This window comes from Triturus cristatus, chromosome 8 (genome assembly GCF_964204655.1).
Source record: "Triturus cristatus chromosome 8, aTriCri1.1, whole genome shotgun sequence".
NCBI lineage: Eukaryota > Metazoa > Chordata > Amphibia > Caudata > Salamandridae > Triturus > Triturus cristatus.
Window position 1 is genome coordinate 1,072,355,291 of NC_140591.1, and position 20,122 is coordinate 1,072,375,412.

At 45.3% G+C, this 20,122-nt stretch overlaps 1 protein-coding gene across 1 annotated transcript in view; it reads left to right on the top strand.

The window, feature by feature from the left end:
• MRPS9 (mitochondrial ribosomal protein S9) overlaps positions 1–20,122 on the top strand; it is a 356,063-nt gene that overhangs the window by 292,791 nt on the left and 43,150 nt on the right. Inside the window, exons 8-9 of the mRNA XM_085622604.1 lie at positions 7,030–7,198; positions 10,954–11,062. Coding sequence (XP_085478730.1) covers positions 7,030–7,198; positions 10,954–11,062 — 278 coding nt within the window. The remainder of the gene's footprint in view (positions 1–7,029; positions 7,199–10,953; positions 11,063–20,122) is intronic.

Here is a 20,122-nt window from a genome sequence, read left to right on the forward strand (position 1 = left end):
AATGCAGGACAATTCCTACTAAATGCTAGATGTTGTCTGCTATCACAACGATAACATCTTCTCTCTTCCCATTTCCTTTCTACTAGTGTGTTCCTTTGTGATTGGTTGCGCCACTGTCCATTCACATTTTGTCCTTGGATCCTATTGTGACTTTGCAATTTAAACACACCTCCACTGTCTTTCTCCGACTCTTTGACCACTGTGGCACACCTCCCAGACATCTCGGCTTTCCTCACAATCGCCAAAATGTCCTCTAAAGGTGCATCTCCATTCACCCACAATCGATCTTGTATGGAGGAATTGTTACTGTGCATCACCAATTGATCGCGGATCAAGTCATCATGTAAGTTCTCAAACTTACAGTCAATCGCAAGTTTTTTTAAATCATCCAGCCAGTCATCTACAGGTTCCTCTTTATTTTGCTTTCTCTGAAAAAATGTATGTCTCACTACACCAATGCACACTTTAGATGCAAAATATATATCCAAGTCTTTTAATGCAGCTTCAAACACATTCTCTTCTCCTCGCACACTTTTTGACATGCGAGAATATGTTTTTAAACCTGCTGGGCCCAAAGAGTGAAGTAAAATCCTCTTCTTTTGCTCCGGTTTCATCTTCCCTGCTTCATCAACTGCCTCAATATAATTAACAAAATATTCTTTCCATTCCACCCATTTAATGCTGGGCTGAGAACCACTCACCCAAAATGCATGTAGATTACTAATTGTGAAATTCTGTTGTGCCATATTTCCTTCTGTTTCGTGGTCTCCTTCATCCATGTGTAGATTTAACGTTGCTTATACATGGTCTCCACCACCATTCAAAATATGGTACAGTCTCCCAGCAAAAACAAAAATAAGGGGCTAATCTACAGGAATCTACTACTAAAACGATTCCAATTCCTCAAAAATCATTTATTATTAAGCCCCCGACTCTCTCACCTGTTTCTTGTACTTTTCCTCCATGCACGCGTGATAAATGCAACTTTGCCGCTTCAAGATATTCAAAACCGGCACTCGTATCTCAGTTCCGATGTCCTTTCAATCTTCCTCAGCGCTTCCGTAAATATGGCCGCCACGCAAAGGTCACGTACGTAACCCTGCGCAGTGACGTGCCTGTCTTAATGCGCATGCAACTGAACTCCGCTCGCGTTCCTGGCTCGCACACAGCTGCTCGAATGATGCCGCTGTTGGTTCCCGCGGCAACCCCAGTCAACGGTAACTTTCCTTTTTACTAGACTAAAAGTATCACTGCTCCGGTACAACCACTGTGGGTGACGTGTTCTTGCGCATCGGTCTCACAATATGTCAGACAGTACTGGCTGCTAGAACAGAATGAACCTCCTACGTTTCAATTACTTCAGTCCTTGCACGTGATAGGACAGGAGCGCCACCTGGTTCGCTGGTTATATCGAGGGCTACGAGAGCACTTACACATTTCATTAGCACTGCTCCGACAGAAGTGGGAAGGGGCTCTAATGAGAGACTTATCAGACAGGGAATGGACCTCTGCAGTGGAGCATCCCCTGCAGGTGTCCCGGAACTTCCACCTGAAGACAATTCAAATATTAATATTCCACAGGGCCTACCTTACACCTTTGGCTATTCAAAGGATGTATCCCACGGCATCCGCTCTATGCCCCAGATGCTCCCATCAACCAGCTGATCTTACACGCATGTTATGGTCATGCACTGCATTAGAGAAGTTCTGGACGGGGGTCACTCAGGGATTGTCCCGACTAACAGAGTGCTCCCCGTGGGACAAAATGGAGGTATGTTTACTGGGACCTTTCCCACTGCCCAAGAAGGTCAAATTATTGCGTCGTTTTGCGGGCGTGGCTTTGATGCTCGCCAAGCGGTTAATAACCCAATGCTGGAAGGCTCATATGTCAAGGGGAGGGTAAGTGGAAGGATGAGGTTGTTAGATGGGCAGCAGCAGAAAGGGAAGCGTTTCGACGTGAAGAATACCTCAGATTGCGGAAAAGGCCGATTTTCCTTGAATGGGCTCAATTGATAGAGCAGTTCAAGATACTAACAGCCAACGACGTAATGGAACCCATTGCACTATAGCTGAAGAAGCTTAACTATGTCTGGCACCTGATGGGTGCTGGTGTCGGCAGGGGATGGCTTTCCCTCCCCTCCATCTTCAGTTTCTTCCCTTGACCCTCTCTCCCCCCACCCCCCCCCCAGGCTAGCTCATGACTTGTGCTCGGGCTCTTCTCTCCCCCCTCGCTGAACATTCCCCCCTTTTCCCCCTACCCCTTCCTTTTCCTCCCCCCGGAGACTCTATCGCACCATCATTATGTTTGATTCACTGGGGTACTAAACCTGGCAGAACGGAACGTTCATAGGTGGCTATTTTCATAGTTTACTGTTTGTCGGGAGGGAATAGTTGTGGGTGGGAATTTGGGGAGATAAAGAGATAATGTACCAACAGTACCGATTTCTCAAGAATACTCTTTCAACAATGTGTTTTTGATTATACGCATCTCTCATCGACACAAATTGTTGTATTTAACTGAGTCTCATGCTAAGGTTTTTACACTGTAAGCTTTGTACATACGTGTAACATGTATAACATGTATCAAAATCTACAACACAGAACGATTAATGATGTAAGATGTTTCAACAATTTTTAAGATAAAATCAATAAAAACCTTCCCATGCTGCCTAGCCACATTGCAACCATGCACGCTTTTAAACACGCCGATCTGCTCCAGTGTGTAAAACGAAACACGATTGCGTGCTTCGAGGATTCAAAAGTGGCAGCAGTCCGCTATACATATTTAGAGTGGGAAAAAACAGGTAATTAGTCTGTGTTTTCCCACTGAAAGGTAGGTTCAATGATTTTGCTTTCTTTGAACAAGCATTGTCCGAAGGCTTCATTCTGGTGCTAGGTCAAAGACATTTAGGTGCAGCATTCCATCAAATTACAATCTGCACCGTTTTTGCTGTTTGTCCAGCGTTTTAAGAGGAAACCTCTATTTTTGGGAGAATTTCTTTTTTTTTATGGTAATCCCCACAATCTCTGCTATGCAGAAGCTCTAAAACTCATTTCAAATGTGAGGAAAATGTGGACCCAGAGCCCGATTCAAGAACACTTCTCATCTCACATTATTTGAGCACTCATTTAATAGAAACAAGCAAGCAGTGCAGTTAATTAAAATGTGCGCAAACGTTTTAGCAGGTATGTAGGTTAAAAACATATGTAAGCCTTGTCACGTTACTCGATTTCCAAGTGCAAGGGTTGAGGCGCCTGCAGCAGCCAGCTGATATACGAGGCTGGGAATTGTACAACCTTTTGTAATGTAAGCATTCAGCATGTGGACAAGAAGTTGGACATGCCTGGCTGCTTCAAAGGCTTCTCCCTCGTAGCTAAAATGTTTACTCTTTTGGGGCAACGCGGTGTGTGACTGCTTTATATCATTGCTGGGGCATGGAGCTTTCAGGTGCATGGCAAGCACTTATCTTGGCTGTCCTCACGGTGGACGTCGTTACTGAACCAGATAGAAACATTTTGAAAGCCAAAACGTTCAGATTTTAGTTTCAAATACTAAAGACTGTGCTCACTGGAACAGAGCGTCAGTTTCTTATTTATCTGAAGAATCGCTCAGTTTAGCCTACATCGTGGAAAACTGGTTGGCGCTGTGGGGAATAGTGACCTCTCTATTATAGTGCTAAGAGGTTGCAGCCTGCAATTGAAAGCACTATGAATATGCACATTGTTTTATAAAAATGTATTTACACAGTATGAGATAGGCTGCCGCAGGAATTTTGTGTTAATTGTAAACCATGTGCTAACCTTCTTTTTCAGTGGTCTTGCAGCAGTTTAAACATATTTTTAGAGCTTCTCATTGCTCAAAAGGGTATAATTTCTGATATTTATCTCTTTCTGTACAGTTCATTGCTTAGTTTTACTCACTAGAAAGTGGCACTCTGAGTGTCACACATTTGGCAGCCGAATGTCACTCATAAGTGCACTGAAACCATAAAAATGCCACACATAAGCAATTTGAAAACTTGGCAGCTAAAGACTATGGGGCAGATTTACAAGCCCCTTGCGCCACTTTTGCGTCACTTTTAACATGGGAAAAGTGACGCAAAAGTGGCGTAAGGGGCTTGTAAATCTGCCCCTCTGTGTGTCATGTCGGTTAAGTGCTTTCCATTTCTGGTGATTTGCAGCAGTTTTAAGATTTTTTTTACATTTTTTTTTTTTTTTAGAATTTCTCGTTGCACAAATGGGTGCAATTTCTGATATTTATGTTTTCCTAGTCTTCATTCCTTGATTTTTGCTCGCGAGAAAGTGCCACTCGTCGTTGAATGTCACTCATAATTACACTGAAATTATGAATGTGTCACACGTAACCAATCTGAAACCTTGGCAACTATGCTTCTTACTTCCACTAGAGGGCAATGCTGTATTACAAACTATTCAAATAAAAATAACACTTCTTTGGATTAGGTGCATTTGCAGATGTATATATTTTGTAGGGGTGGGCGGAATTTGCGGAATTAACCTTCGCAAATTATCGCGAGAATGTTTAAAATTATCGCAAACAAGCAGAAATATCGCGAAGATGCGGAAGTTTTTTTCCGGCATGTTCGCGAGATTTTCTGCATGGTTGCGGGTCGCCAACTTACCCATGTGGTTGCTTGCGGGCGCGGCCATCTTGTTTTGAGTTGTTCTCGCGGTGCATGATCGCGAGAAGAAAGACGTGATCGCGCGACGCATGACGTCACTGCGGGCGCGAACTGTCGCGAGACAGCGCAAATGGCTAAAAACAATACAACATCTCATGGAGAACGCGACCAGATCAAGAAAACTTGTCGGCGAACGCAGGGATTCAGGTAAGGCGATCGCGCGCGCGCGAGAATGTATCATTTTACAGCGCGAGCAAGAAACAAATTATCGCCAAGCTGCGGAAACCGGAATTTTTGACATTTTCGCGCTCTCCGCGGAACTCAAAAATGTCAAATTATCGCAATTTCCGCGAACGGAACAAAATTTTTGCCCAGGCCTAATATTTTGCCCGTTCTTGTAGCCACATTTTTATAGAAATTGACAGGCCCTATACTTAGAGTCGCCCGACGTTTTGTCCCCTTGATGACAGCGATGAGTACAGTATTAATCAGCAATGTTGTCTAAACAAAACGCCTACTGGGTTTTTTTAACATAAACCGTGTCACACTCCCGCTCTTATTTCCAAACAAAAACAGAGGATACGAATTCAAAAATAAAGCGTCAGCAGTTGGCGTTAGAGCATACAAGTAGAATCAACTGGTGAAGTCTTTTGATGTTCTTTGTTGATGTGGGAGGGAGGGAGTGGTTTGTGACTTTGTGTTCGGAACCGAGAAGTTTTCACAAAGGGGGTGATTGTGCGGTGCTAAGCAGCGCAGGTGTTTATAAACATGTCGCAAGCAGAGGTAGGCTGCTCTGAGCATGGAGGGGCTGTAAAGTTCATGGTCCCTTGGTTCTTGATTCCTCCTACTGCTGTCATGACAGCTGACTGCTGACCACTGCTTGAGAACTGAGAAACTTAAGGAAAAAATAAATTGTCTCCCCACGTAATAGAATAACCAATGAAGCGCAAAAAAACGTAGGGCTTGTCTCAATGAAGCCAGTTCAAAAGCTAATAAAGATGTAGTAGCACGTCATGCTCCAGTTGAGAAAAACTTAATTCAGAAACAATACTTTAAATAGCAGAAAGTACACAGATTTTAGGACCTGCCCGTGTTTTTTTGCTGTATTTCACCCGTCTGTATCATCTGATGTTGCTGGTCTCCATGAGCATTGTATTCAGGAATATTCCGAGTAAATGTCCCTGCTACAAGGATTACACTGTGCAGGCATAACACCAAAATGGAGTCTGAAAAAGACAGAGGAGAGGCATAAATATGTTAGCAATTGTGTATCGAAGTAAAAAAGAATACACAGTATTTCACTGCTTTTCTCATAAAAACAGCTAATTTGTCACGGAGAATGAGCTGCTCCAGAAGTTGAAAGAATAAAACATGTCCTCCCTCAACGGGGTGCAAATAATTGCCGCCATGCCATACCCCTCCATTTTCTATTTTGAGGTTCATATAATCATCTTATGGGCAACCTGTTTTTTAATAGAATATTTTTCATTGAGAATGATATACATTCCAGCAAAAAGTGACCAGGCGTGGACGGATCAATTATGCTTACTACAGTTTTGGAGAAATTTCAATTTCATAATGTAAAATTAGGTTTAATTTCAGTGCTCCTGTCAGCAAACTGAAAAGTGCTTGGATTGACCTTAGTAATGCAGCTCATTTGTAGAGCCCATCTCTTATTGTCATGGCTCATTTACAGAAGTGTGGAAATAATTAGTTAAGTCTTAAAATACTTCTAAATTGCATCAATCCTAGGAAAGTGTTTTTTTTTACTTTTAGTGTACTAATCTTGAGAAGCTTTGTGTGAGGCCTGTTAGTTTGAAAGAAAGTCAAGTGATTTAAGAACAGTGAAGATCATGTCGCTGCCTGTTCTTTTTTTAATAAAACAATTTTTTTTAACATTTCGCTTAGCGTTACATTGATAATATATTTCACATGGTGTACAGACAGAGATGAAATATTGTACAGACATTACTTCTATCGTTTTCTACAGTGGCGACTCAACAGCCCAATCGTGCGTATCCAAATGATCTCTCAGAGTGGGACCCATATACATCATACATTACAGTGTGATCATTTACTAGTCTCAGACTCGTCTAATGAAGGGGGCTCACATATGTTGCCCCGATAAGCGTTCCAGCCTCCCTAGACCTTTGTCCATTTTTTGGGGCACCCACGGTGGACATATACAGACTTTTCTGCCATCATCGCCATGTCCATATCTGCCTGTTCTTTTTGATTCCTGTCCCATTTGTGAAGCAGAAGAATGATTCTACCCTATCAAGATTTATCCTGCAAACCACCAACAGGCATTTTAAAATTATGTTTGCAAATATAGCTTTTCATAACATCTCTATTTACTTATCTATTTATTTAATTTTGCTCTCTGTAGTATGCCCGCTTCATCCAGTTGATGGAACGGTTACTCACGCTTCCTTACTGTGCCATTGAAGAAGACTATGTGTTGCGGTTTCGTAAGCTCCTAGAGGTGGAGTCAAAGAAACAAGTGGTCGCCCCATTGGAGTACGATGAACGAGGCGTGGCGTTCAGTACTGCAGAAGGTAATGGATACAGTAAAAGATTAAAAAAAAAATATATATATATATATCTTAGATTTTGGCTGTTGAAAGAATGAGTCTTTGGTGTTACCTCTTTACATGGTATACGTTTAGGAACTGCTGTTTTTCCTGTGTGAAACATTTTTACACAACATTTTGTCTCTTTTCTCTTAGAACATAAATAGAATGATATAAATATCGATTGGTTTCTTTATTTTTAATCAATTTCTTGATCCAGTACCGGCATGTATAGCCATATAACAAGCAACTCATAATAAGTTTCGTATTTGGATTAACATTTGTTACAACATTCATATCTTTATTTTATGAGATTCCAGGACTAAGCATGCAAATTAACCATATTAAAAATTAATTTGCCAATCGGGAAATAGCAGGTATTCCTTATTGTAGAAAGCACACCAGGAGAGTGTAAGTTAGAAAAAGTTTCACTGTAAACCAATGGCTCAAAGGGTTTAGGGCCACATGTGCAATAGGTTTTAGTGTTCGCAAGCTGAGAATTGGGCCGTTTGCAACCGCTAAAGAGCCTGTTGCGTCCTTGCCGGCTAGTGTTGACCCCACAACCTACGCGGAAATATGGTCCCCTTTCATTGCTATCCTGTCTATGGAATTCTGAGAACTCTCATGCCCTGCATACTTGCGTATCCTCAAGCTAGTGCCACCGGCTTAGGGTCTAACCAGGTCACCATTGGGTGGCTCCCTGTAATATTATAATTTCCCCATCTTCCGCACACTTCTACTTGGGCATCCTCAGAAGGAGAGAGGGTGGGGGGGTGGGTCAAGATGGGATTCAAGTTCATCTCTGTAAGTTCATTTTTATCCATTTGAGTTCACAGTTGAGAGAAAGCCTATTTTTTTTGTTTATGTACAGCACAGTGAAAACAGTAGAGCTGGGTATATTGAATCTCTGTACATGGTCAATCCCCTTGGAGTTCCCCCTTCATACGTCCGGCCCTTGATGGGTTGTAGGTAAACCGCTGTGTATTTTTCCCTCTCTCACAATGCTCTTTGCACTCCAAGGTCTAGTTGTTACCATGCCTCGGTAATCGCAATTTGCCCAGGTGAGGGTGTAAGCAAATTGCTGTTTGAAATGCTTGCTCCACCTTTTTTTTTTTTTTTTTGAATAACATTTTATTGATTTTGTCAATTGCACATACAGAGTCCCACTTGTGCCAGCAGCACCATAGAGCACTTTTTCTAAATAACGTACAATGAATTACATTCACAATTTTAACACTTCTCTGAGTTCTTTTCGTCGTAGTGCCAAATCCACCATTGGGGATGCACATAAGGTCCCTCTTTACCTATTCCATGCTTTCCATTTCTTTTCCCACTTCTTGGGGCATCCTCGAATTATGAACACTTCCTTTTCGGCTATCATGCATCTGTCTAACTCCTGTACCCATACTCGTAGGGATGGTGCCTCTGCAGCCCCCCAGTGGCGTGCTATTTCCCGTTTGACCAAGGTGAAGCCCAGCGTTGCCATCTGCTGCTCGATCTCCGTGAGGTCCGTAGCCTCCCATATGTTAAGTAGGCCCACCTGAGGCGTGAGGGCCAGCGTTTTCCCCAGCGCGGTTTGAAGCTTAGTCGTGGCCCCCTCCCATAACGATTTGATCGCAGGGCATTCCCATACCGGATGATAGAAAGTGGCCTCATGCTGGCATCCCCTAATACATAGTGCATCTTCCCTGGCCCCTATGCGTGCAAGGACGACCCCCGTCATATAGGACCTATGTAGGACCCTTAATTGGATCAGTCGGTATCGGAGGGTGATCACCGCCCTCCTAGGAGACATCAGTGCCTCCCTCCAGTCCTCTTCCTCAATAGGTCCTACGTCCTGTTGCCACTTCTCTCGAAGCATGCTCCACCTATTCTTGATAATAACAAAAATATTTAATCCATAAAGAGCCTTTTGCAATGTACTAACCCTATTTTGCGAGTCGGTACCCAACTACCGACTCGCAAACTAGGGTTTGCGAATCGGTATTAGGTAGGGGCATTTCAAGGGCGTCCCTTTCCAATGGGAGTCGCAGGGGCATGTATGGATGTTTTGCTACTGGTATGCAGTCACAAAACATTCATATTTTACCGACTCCGTGAAGGAGGTGGTAACCCATTCGCAAACAGGAAGGGGTCTCCAAGGTACTCCTTCCCCTTTGTGAATGTGGGCGCCAACATTTTTTAGGAGCAGACAGTGGTCCCACTGTCCCTTCTTAAAATATAAAAAAAGGAAACTTTTGATATTTCTTTTTTAAATGCATCCCATATCCTTTAAGAAAAAAGGATTGCATTAAAAAAAAAAAAAGCTTTATTTAAAAAGCAATCACAGACATAGTGGTCTGCTAAGCCCAGCAGGCCACCATCCCGATGATTGCAGGCCATTCCCAAGGGGGCGCAAATTGCGACCTGCCTCATGAATATTGATGAGCAGGTCAATTGCAACTTGGAATTGGAAATCGTAAACAGTTTCTGAGACATCACATTTTGCGCGTTCCTAATTACAAGTCGCAAAAAGTCTCAAATAGGAACCCGCAAAATGTTTGCCTCGTACATCTGGCATTTAGTTATGTAAGATTTGCATTAATCTTAATTGTATTAATTAAATGGGACAAACTATTTTACAAGCCCGCCAATGCCACTGCTTCACTTTTTTTCCCTATTTTATTTCATTTGGAAATCAAAATACCTTGGGCCTGATTACGGTCCGACCGCCGTGGCCGAGGCCTACAAGACACGGTAGCACCGGCAGACTTCTGGCTGCTGTATTACGAATTGGCCGGTGATGTGCTGGCAGCAGTCTTATATCGATGGCATGCTTCGGCTCACAGAGTGAGCATGAAGCCAATGCCGCCACACTGCAGTGCATGCATTGTTGTGCGCGCACTGTTACTATGCAACATGTCGTGCATGGCACACAGTGAGCGCACAACAGTGCAGGCATAGGGGACAAACCATGTGTCTTCAGTTACAATGTCCAACAGCCTTTCTGCCAGCCTTTTCATGGTGGGATCCGTGTCATGAAAAGGCTGACGGAAAGGCAAATTGTAATATGCACAATAGTGCCGGCATCGGCGCCGCCGCCATTCATTGTCGCTTCCATTCATTGCCGCTTTACACTCCGCTGTGGGATCCAGGATCCTGGCGGTGGTGGTCTTGTATTGAGCTGGTTGTGGTCCTACTGCCGCACTTGTAATACGCGGCCAGACCGCCACCATGGGTTCTGTGCTCTCAGGACCGCCAAACTCATAATAGGGCCCATAGTATAATTTAGTGCACACATTATCCCTTTCTTTTTCAAATGAATGCCGTAGTACCTAATTATTTTAACTTTGCAAACTATTTTAGGAGTTTATGGTGCGCACTCCCTGGCTTTTTTTTTTTTAAACAGGTAAACTCTGAGGGCAGGCTCATAACTTCAAAGAATGTCATTACCGGAATTGCAAGATTATTATCTTCCCGTTTTTTGTGTTATCTTCTTCCTAACCAGGGGTGTGGCTAATGGTTTCCACTATGTGCCCTTCAACTGGCTTGATCTGTCTGTTTGTCCCAACCTAATAGCATATTTTCAAGGAGCGGTGATTGAATCAAGATAATAACAAACCCACATGAACTGTTTTCCTCTAGGCATTCAACTTGAGTTGCAGGACTGATGAGTGTCAACTAGTGCTTGAAGAAACAGGGGGTGAGGCTTGAGACAAAAAAACAGTCTTACAGAAATGATATCTTTACACTTTTTTCAGGAAAAAAGAAGACTTCCAGAGCACAGGTGAAACTCTATGATGGCGGGAAAGGGAAAATAACAGTGAATGGAGTTGATTATTTGCATTACTTCTCAGTACTGCAAGATAGGTGAGTATTTTATCTAAATGTGTAAAGGCAGTTACATTTTTCTTTCACAGGGCGTTCAATATTCAGGAATAGGAACACTGAAATGCCTCGTCCTGCATGTGAAGAACACATCTCTCCCACCCGATACTGCCCTGCCAAGTGACCAAACCATTTTTCTGTTTCAACTGACTGACTGACCCTCCCTTTAGATTGTTCATTTGTGGTTTACAAATCTAAAACAAAAACTATTTCATGCCACTTGCATCAAACAAATGTTTCAGAAGATGACATAAAATTTAAATCCTTGACTGGGTTTACTAACCCAAACATACTCAGAATTAAAAACTCAAATCTGGAAGTGAACGTCTTCTACACACTACTGTGTTCCTTAATCCTTGCTATGCTCCAATGTTGAATGGAGTGTTCATCAACGTTTCCTTTATAAAATATGTTTTAGGGTTATGTAGTGGTGAAACCCAGAAAATGTAGGAAAAACATTTTCATAGACCCTGTTGATATGTCCTGCCATTTTGATTGGGAGATAACTCCTATTTAAGCAGCAGTGTCACTTTACGATTTGGATAAATCTTCATAATTTAGATTTATACATTTGTTGAATTCCCAGATAGTCTGACGAATACTACATTTTTGATATTGCATGTGAGTTTTAATTACATCAGATGAAGTTTTTTACTGATGTGTTTCTCAATTTATATCCAGCTACTAGACCGAAATATAGTGCTACTTCCTTCCTGGCATCCTTAGGATTGGAGTTGGAATTGATAATGTCAATATAATTCTTATAATATTGAAGAAATCTTAGAAAGATGAGTTCTTGGGTTTGCTGGTAAACATCAGTCACACCCAATACTTTGCTGGATGTACTTTATTAAGCAAAGAAAGCCAATTGCTAATTCCACTCTTCTCTATCAGATACTTTCCCATCGTAAAGCCTTCTCTGGGCAGCTGAGCAATCCTTGTTACAGGTATGGCCTTTTGTTCTGGAAAACTCAGAAACAAGATACTACTGCAAACTAAATTAATCTTCTTTTTCAGTTTTTGACTGTTGGGTTAACATTGTCCTAAAATGTTCTAAAAGTCTTGGTTCATTGGTTATGTCATTGGTTATGCCAGATGTCCATTATATCACCATGTTCAGTGGATTAAACTCAGTATATCAACCAAATAAGCACTTCTTGCTGGACCGCAATCCTCTTTTTCCAGAGTTTGCCACTGTGGGTGGGATCAACATTTAGCATGCCTATCCTTTTGTGATGCTGCTCTAGCTGGCTATTGGTTAGATTCTTTTAAAGCTGATGGTTCCTTGTACAAAGTTCTGACCTGTTTCAACTCATCTGAACCAGTGGGAGTAAGCACAATGAAGTTGTTCCTACTGAAACTGTTAGTTTTGTATATTTGAACCAGACTCACAAAAACTTTGCTACATAGACCTGCGAATGGTAGTTGAGAAGGGCAGCACATGGGAAAAAGTACTGTCTATACTAGGAGACCCCAAATCAGGGGTACCGCAAACCTCAGGGGTATGTGTGTATATATATGTATATATATATTACCTACTGGCGGTCGCCAGTAGGTAGTTATAGTTAGGACCCTGTTTCCATAGGAAAACCGCAACATTCTATTTTGAATAACTTTGCCGCCGGTCGACGAATCCTCGCGAAATTTTCAAAACTAATGGGGCGCTACGCTCCGCTCCTACCCTGAAAGTCTCGGGGGGGATTCGTCAAGCGGGGGCTGAGAAAAAAGGGGGGTCCCAAAACGCGTTTTCCCCATGCATTTTTCCATAGGACCTTTAGACACAGCTACAGCCCGAACGGCTGAACAGAGTTACTTGAAATTTGGCAGAGAGGTAGTCTACAGGTCAAGGAAGTGCCTTTTGTAGGTCTGGTGTAAATCTGTTCAGTAGTTCCTGAGAAAATAGCATTTAAATCAATATATATATCTGTGGCAGCTTACCGTGAGCTTACCGTGCGCTTACGGTAAGCTTACCGTACGCGTACGGTGCCGTGCGCGAGCGCGATTCTGATTGGCTGTTAGATCTTAGTAAACATTCGAATCGGTCGAAACCAGGAAGTGTCGGCCGCCATTTTCTCTCTCGCACTCTGAGGGGGGGAGGAAAAACAAAGCAGGATAACATGAAAAGGGGCAGGCTAGACAGCTCCTAACCACCTATCCATGGTTAGGGTGTTTCAAATAGAACACCCAAGGCCAAAAATTCATTTTTTTTTTTGGGGAAAAAACGCCGATTGCGCTTACGCGTACGCGTACGGTAAAAAAAAAAAAAAAATTATCCACATTTTCCTCACCCCGTGTGCAAAAGGTGCCCGAAGAGCACCTTTTGTGCATGGCTTAACTTAAACATGATCATTTAATAGATAACCTTTCACAACGAAGCGCATAATATGTCCTCCGTGTGTGGAAGATGCGCGAAGCGCGTCGTGCGTACATGGCCCACGGCACTAACTGCGTAAAGTGGGCGCGCAGTGCGCGAAGCGCACCGCGTGCTCACTGTGTGCGCACGGTGCGCGAAGCGCACCGCGCACGGAACAAACTGCGTGAAGTGGGTGCGCACGCCACGAACGGCGTAAAGTAACTTAGCATTTAAAAAACCGTACAAATTCACTGAAAAAACCATAGGTTTCACACACGTTATAGTTAGGAATTAGCATTTAAAAAAACCTTGCAAATTCACTGAAAAAACCATAGGTTTCACACATGTTATAGTTAGCTGGACATTTCACTCGTAAAAAACCATTGAAATTCCCCCGTTATAGTTAGTGCAGGCAACTATAACTCACGCGACCGCAATCCTCTGCTGATGACATATGTGTCTTTATGAAAAAAAAATATTTGTAATATATGTATAGCTAAAATTTAATGGAAGAAGACATGGGCAAATAAGTGTCTAAATACAGTATTAGCATCAGCAGAGGATTGCGGTCGCGTGAGTTATAGTTGCCTGCACTAACTATAACGGGGGAATTTCAATGGTTTTTTACGAGTGAAATGTCCAGCTAACTATAACATGTGTGTGAGAAGTTGGCCTGGTATATGATGTTCACTAGTTAAAGTGACCACCTTGTACCTTGCCAAGCAACCCTTATGGTGTGGTTGTAAGTCAACCTTTTCGGACTAGCTGCCCTAGTGGTAGCGTAGGCTAAGCAGTCTTTGAGGCTAAACTCGTGAAGCGTGTTAAGCCAGCTGTTTTACCAAATGCAACCCCCTTTTATACCAATGAAAGGACACCACACAGATATATATTCAAAATATATATGTATTTATTTCTCAAAGTAACCCCTAGTCTCTTTATGAGCACAGGAGCACAAATCGTCAAACAAGATTATCACAGAATACACAGAAGTTGCACTTTATATGGATAGGCCCTGGTGGCCACTCGAACCATATACTAAAATAGTGGTATAAGTACCACGAACAGAAAAGGGAAAAGGCCTAGGGCCTCTAGAATCGCTGGGCCTACAAGGAGCTAACGTCAGTTAGTGACCAGGAGGTCCACGGGTGGCGTGTGCAGAGCAAATAGTCACACGCGTGCTCCCATAGGTTTCAATGGGTGCGTAAAAAGTACAAAGTTACTGCAAAGGAGATCTTCCGGGTTGACTAGGAACTTAAGATTTGGAACACAGGCACTAGAGATGTATTACTACACTTGGGCACCGGAGTACCAGCTTTACCTCACCCACAGGAAGCGGGTGCATAGGCCTCAAAGTGCGTCGGGTTTCTTCTATCTGTTCCGTTGAGCCTGGGACAAAGATGCTGCAGGCGGTCGGTCCGGGAGAGATGCGGTGGATCCAAGGGTGGATCGGAGTTGCAGAAGACCTGAAAGCAGAGGGGACAGTGTTCACAGTCACTAGCCAGTGACCGGCGTGGCACCAGGTAGGTACCAGGCGATGTCGGGTGCAAACAGGTGATGAGGGGTAGCTTGTCTCCGCAGCCACGTGGTCCCTGAAGGTCGACGACGTCCAGGAGTCGGCTCACGAGCTGTCCCACGCAGGCTCTCGCTGTCGGCGGTGTCGGCGACTTGGTCGAAGCAAACAAGCCTTGGCAAAAGCAATTGTAGGAGGATTCGGAAATCAGCTGTTGGTTCTGACCAGCAAGGTCAGAGGGATTGCTCCTTTGGAGAGGAGCAAGGGCCAGTCTGGAGCAACCAGACCAGCGGTGTTTTTCGTAGAGTTTGTCGCCAAGATGGCCACTAGCCAGCGGGCCAGCAACCGGTTAGGCGCGTCGAGTGGCAAAATGCAGAAGGGCCCCACGCAGATCGTGGAGATGCTGGAGGGCTCACCTTTGGTGCAAATGCTGCTCGAGAGTTGGGCTTCTCAGATCCCAAAGCACAACTTGGAGGGAGCCTCGGTTGTTGCACTTGTCAGCTTGTCGTAGTCGATCCAAGATGGCTGGCTCCACGTGTCTCGGTGCCTCCACGGGTCTCCTCTTTTCAGGGACTGTGGATCGGGCGGTGAGAGGTCTGGAGGTCCAGGTCTTGTCAGTCTCTGGGCTCGGGCTCCGGCGGGAGGCGGCGGCAAAGCAGACGTTGATTCGCTGGATGGTGCTTGCGTTAGCAAGGTGGTCACTCCCTGACCACAGGGGAGATTGGCTTCAGTCCTCTGTGCAGCAGAGCGTCGAAGTTCCCGTCTTCTTCTTAGTGTTAAGTTGATTCCAGGATGTCTGAAGTCTTAGGACACAGCTCGTACCTTTAAGCGGATTCTAGGGGCCGGACTACCTGCTAGGTTCCTCCCTATGGGTGGGACCAGGAAGGGGGGTGGTTACACCCCAATCCTTTGTCCAGCTCGCCCCAGGCCCGGGACTGGTGTGCCCCAGGACCGGTTTGAACTGGCATATGCACCGAGGCTCCTTGTGAGCCACAGGCATGTCTGGTTTCTTTCAAGCCCTACCTGACCAATACACAAAATCCTGTCTGGGGTGGTGCACGCACCTCCCCTGGCAGGAAACCCTTTGTCCACACCTCCCAAGCTGGAAGGACTCCCAGCAGCAGGAGGGCAGACTTGTGTCTGTGGTGGCAGCATCCATTTTGTGGAGCTGAGGCTATGTCTGATTTTACCCGGGTTTCAGGTACTGTACATGTCGTGTCCCTCTAGAAGGGTGGAATGCTAACCCCGTCGCCAGAATTGGCGAGGGGTTAGTATTCCAATTCGTATGACACCTTAATCGACATGTTTTGATAAAGCCAAACCAAAGATAGCATTTAACCGCGAGGTTCATAATGCACTTAAGAGTATATGGTATGACGATATCTGGAAACAGTAGAAGGAAGATGTTCCGACCACTGCAGACAGGCTCAGCTCATGCCAGAGCACCATCTCACATGGAACCAAGCACTCTTCCTTCAGGATTGTTAAGGCCTGCCATAGGAGTGACTTATAGGTTACCAGGTGTCCCATTTAAGGTTAGGTATAGGTATACTACACCTAAGTAAGAGGTGATTACACCAACTTACCCCAGCTGAGTGATCAGCCAGTTGTGTCAAATTGTTAGGCCAAGCCTGGGGTGGCATAATACATGCTGCAGCCCCTGGCAGGCCTTGGGTACACCAATGCCCTGGGTACCTAGTGTACACTGGTACAGGGGCTGACCGGGTGATCCAACCAATTGGGTATGTACCTAGGGTACATGGAGTCCATTTTAAAGAGAGAACAGCCAGGCTGAGATCCTGAATAGCAGGATCTCAGGCCAACTAAGTCGAAAAACCAGCTAGACACTAGGCAAGAATTTGGGGGTAACCATAGTCAGATATCCACCTTCCTACACAACCCCCCCCCCCCCCAAACGAAGGGAGATAAGGCTGACCTTGACCAGGTAAGCCTATATTGCCCAAGTGGCCATATAAGGAGGAACCAGCACTGGCATGGTTACCCCCTGTCTCATGGTCCACTAAGCAATCCCTCACCCTAAGGGTATCAGAGAGTCTCCACCATAGGGAATCTCTACCTTTGGTGTGTCTTGGCAAAGTAAAAGGCTGGTGTTGAGATGGAGTACTGAAGTGAGTGTCCTCAAAGTGAGGCCTCAGCTTCCTCCAATCCCCCTCCACCATGGATGCCTTTCTTTCCTTAACTGAGTTGCACTGTGCTCTCAGGGTCAGCCTCTGGCTACCTAAAGCTGGAGGCTGGGTCCCTTTTGTGGGCTTACTGGAGGGACAGGTCAGGTCTGGGGCCCTAAGGTCCCATGTTTGCCTGTACCCAACAGAATCCCTCTGGGGGAGGTCCCTAACTACCTGTAAGGGAGATCCCTCAGGAATGTGTTTACCCATCACCTGACTAGGGCTACTAGCCAGGCAATCCTCATTCTTTTGATGGGGGGGTTCTTGGGGACAGGGGCCCTCTTGGGGTCCACTGGCCTCCCTGACCTCTGCAGCCCTGGGCTGACTGAGGCAGGGTAGAGAGAGGCAGGCTACCTGCACCAGACTGGGTCCCACCTTGGAAGGGGCCACTGACATCAGAGGCTCTGCCAGGCCAGGCCTGGCTACCTCTGGGGCAGTTCCTTCACAAGGGGTGAGGTCAGCTCCCTGAGGAGGCTGACTTTTTCCTAATGTCTGGGGAGAGGGAGACTTTTCTTCCTCCCCACTACTCTCTGTTTGTGTGGAGTGATCCATAGTTTCAGGCTTCACTACACCTATGTTAGTCTGAGTATAGGCTGAGACCATTACAGCCTTGCCAACCTTTTCAGGGGGGCACTCAGTTTGTGTTTGAGCTGTGACTGTCACAGCTCTGCCAGTCTCTACAGGGAAGTCTGTCTGTGCCTGGGCTGTGGCTACCACTGCCCTTCCAACCTTTCCAGGGAGGAAATCTATTTGGACAGGGGTTGGGAATGGCACAACCCCACTACCCTTTTGTGAAAGGCCTACCATTTTAGAATGGGTGTCTTGTTCAACTCCAGCCCAAGCTGAGAGTTCTAAGTCATTCCCCAGTAAGCAGTCTACAGGCAAGGTTGGGGACACTGCCACCCTTTTAGGGCCAGTGACACCTCCCCAGCTGAGACATACCTCTGCCATGGGATGACTGTTCTGTTTGCCATCAATGTTGGTCACCTGGTAGGAGAAACCAGGCAAAAGCTGCTCAGAGGGAACTAGCCAATGGGCCACCATTGTGATGCTAGCTCCAGTGTCTCTGTAGGCCTCAGCTTTTGTACCATTGATGTAGGGCTCCTGTCTGTACCTACCCAAAGTGTTGGGACAGGCAGTGAAGTTGGCAAACCCCATGCCACCATCACAGACAAGAGTATCTGCTGCAGGGGAATTGGCTAAGCCAGGGTCCCCCTGTGTTCCCCAAGTAAACCCACCCAAATTTTTGGGGGCACTCCCACCACCTGGGGGATTACTGCTGACAGTAATAGGTGGTGTGACAGGAGTAATTGGAGGAACAGTTTTGTTTGTAGCCCTTGGGCAACTGCTGTCAGTTTTCCAATGCCCAGGAGTTTTACACTCATGGCAGTAAGGCTTTTTACCTGTGGTAGAGGAGGGAGCTTGGGACCCACCACCCTGTGTGGAGTTTTGGGGCCCTGAGGAAGATTTCTCTTTTGCCTTATCCCCACCCTTCTCTTGAGGTTTGGTGGTATCTTTCTTTTGGTCACCACCCTGATTCTTAGGCCTGATCCTGGTCCTGACCCATTTATCTGCCCTCTTTCCCAATTCTTGGGGAGAGGTCAAATCTGAGTCTACCAGGTGTTGATGGAGGAGCTGGTTTTGACAGTTACTTAAAATCTGTTCTCTCATCATCAAATTGTACAATCCTGTATAATCAGATACCTTACTTCCCAGCAACCAACCCTCCAAAGCCTTAGTGGCACATTCAACATATTCAGACCAGTCCTGAGTCTGTGTCTTTTGGGTGTCTCTGAACATTAACCTGTACTGTTCAGTGGTTAAGCCTAACCCATCTACCAGAACACTCTTCAGGACTCTGTAGTTTCTGACATCCTCCTCCCTAACAGTGAGGAGTCTGTCTCTGCCTCTTCCTTCAAAGGAGAGCCAGAGGATTGCTGCCCACTGGTCTTCAGGAACCTGCTGCACTTTGCAGGCTCTCTCAAGAGCAGTCATCCATTTGTGGATGTCATCCCCACTTTTGTAGGGGGGCACAACCTTAGACAGGTTCCTATTATCAAAGACCCTATCTTTGTCCTTAGGGACAATGCTGCCACCAGTGGGTATAGACCCACTCTCTCTAGGTTGCCTAGCCTTCCTCAGTTTTTCTTCCATCAGGGCTACTTCTAGCTCCTGCTTCCTGATCCTCAGCTGGGCTTCCTGCATTCTGGCCTCATGTTCCCTCCTCTGAGGGGTGGTCATCCTTTTCCTGGAGTGACCTTGAGAGCCTCTAGAGCCATGAGAAGCATTGGAGTCACCTGAGCGATTCCTTTGCCTCCCAAGCCCTGTGTTAAGTCCACTGGGGAGATCCAATGGGGTGAACCCATTGTCAGTCCCCAATAGCCTTAGTTTAGCTGGGCCAAGTATTATACTTGGCACTGGGCTAGTTCTCCCTTCATCATCACTACTTTCTGTATCCTCACCACTTTCCTCCCCTGTAGTATGATTCTCATCTAAGGGATGGCTATTGGAACTGGGTACCTCTGTAGCATCTTCAGAAGGGGGGCCTCCTGTTCCTGACCCTAAGGGGGCTAACTGGGAAGCTTTCTTGAGTTCTCTCTGATTCTCATCATTCTGTAAGAGTTCTCTGAGCTCAGCAGAGGTAGGGTTCTTGGGCTGTTTAAGGCCTCTAAGAGTTGCCAAATGCCTGAGCTCATTCTGGTTAAGGGTAGCAAAGCTGGATGGTGCCCTCTGGGGGTCACTCTCAACAGAGATGGGTACAGTGGACCCCTCTGCCCCGGCCATTGCTCTTAAGTGTGGGTGGATGTGTTGCAATCTACCTACACTTGGGTTTACCTACTAAACCTATCTAGTAGTTGTAGTCAGGGTGTGCTACTCCCTTTGCTCTACAACAACTAAGTTCAGTAGAACTTATGTATATCTAATCTTGTTTTATATGTACCTATAGGTACCTATGTGATCTTTCAATTGGTAACCAAGAGATTACAATGGTA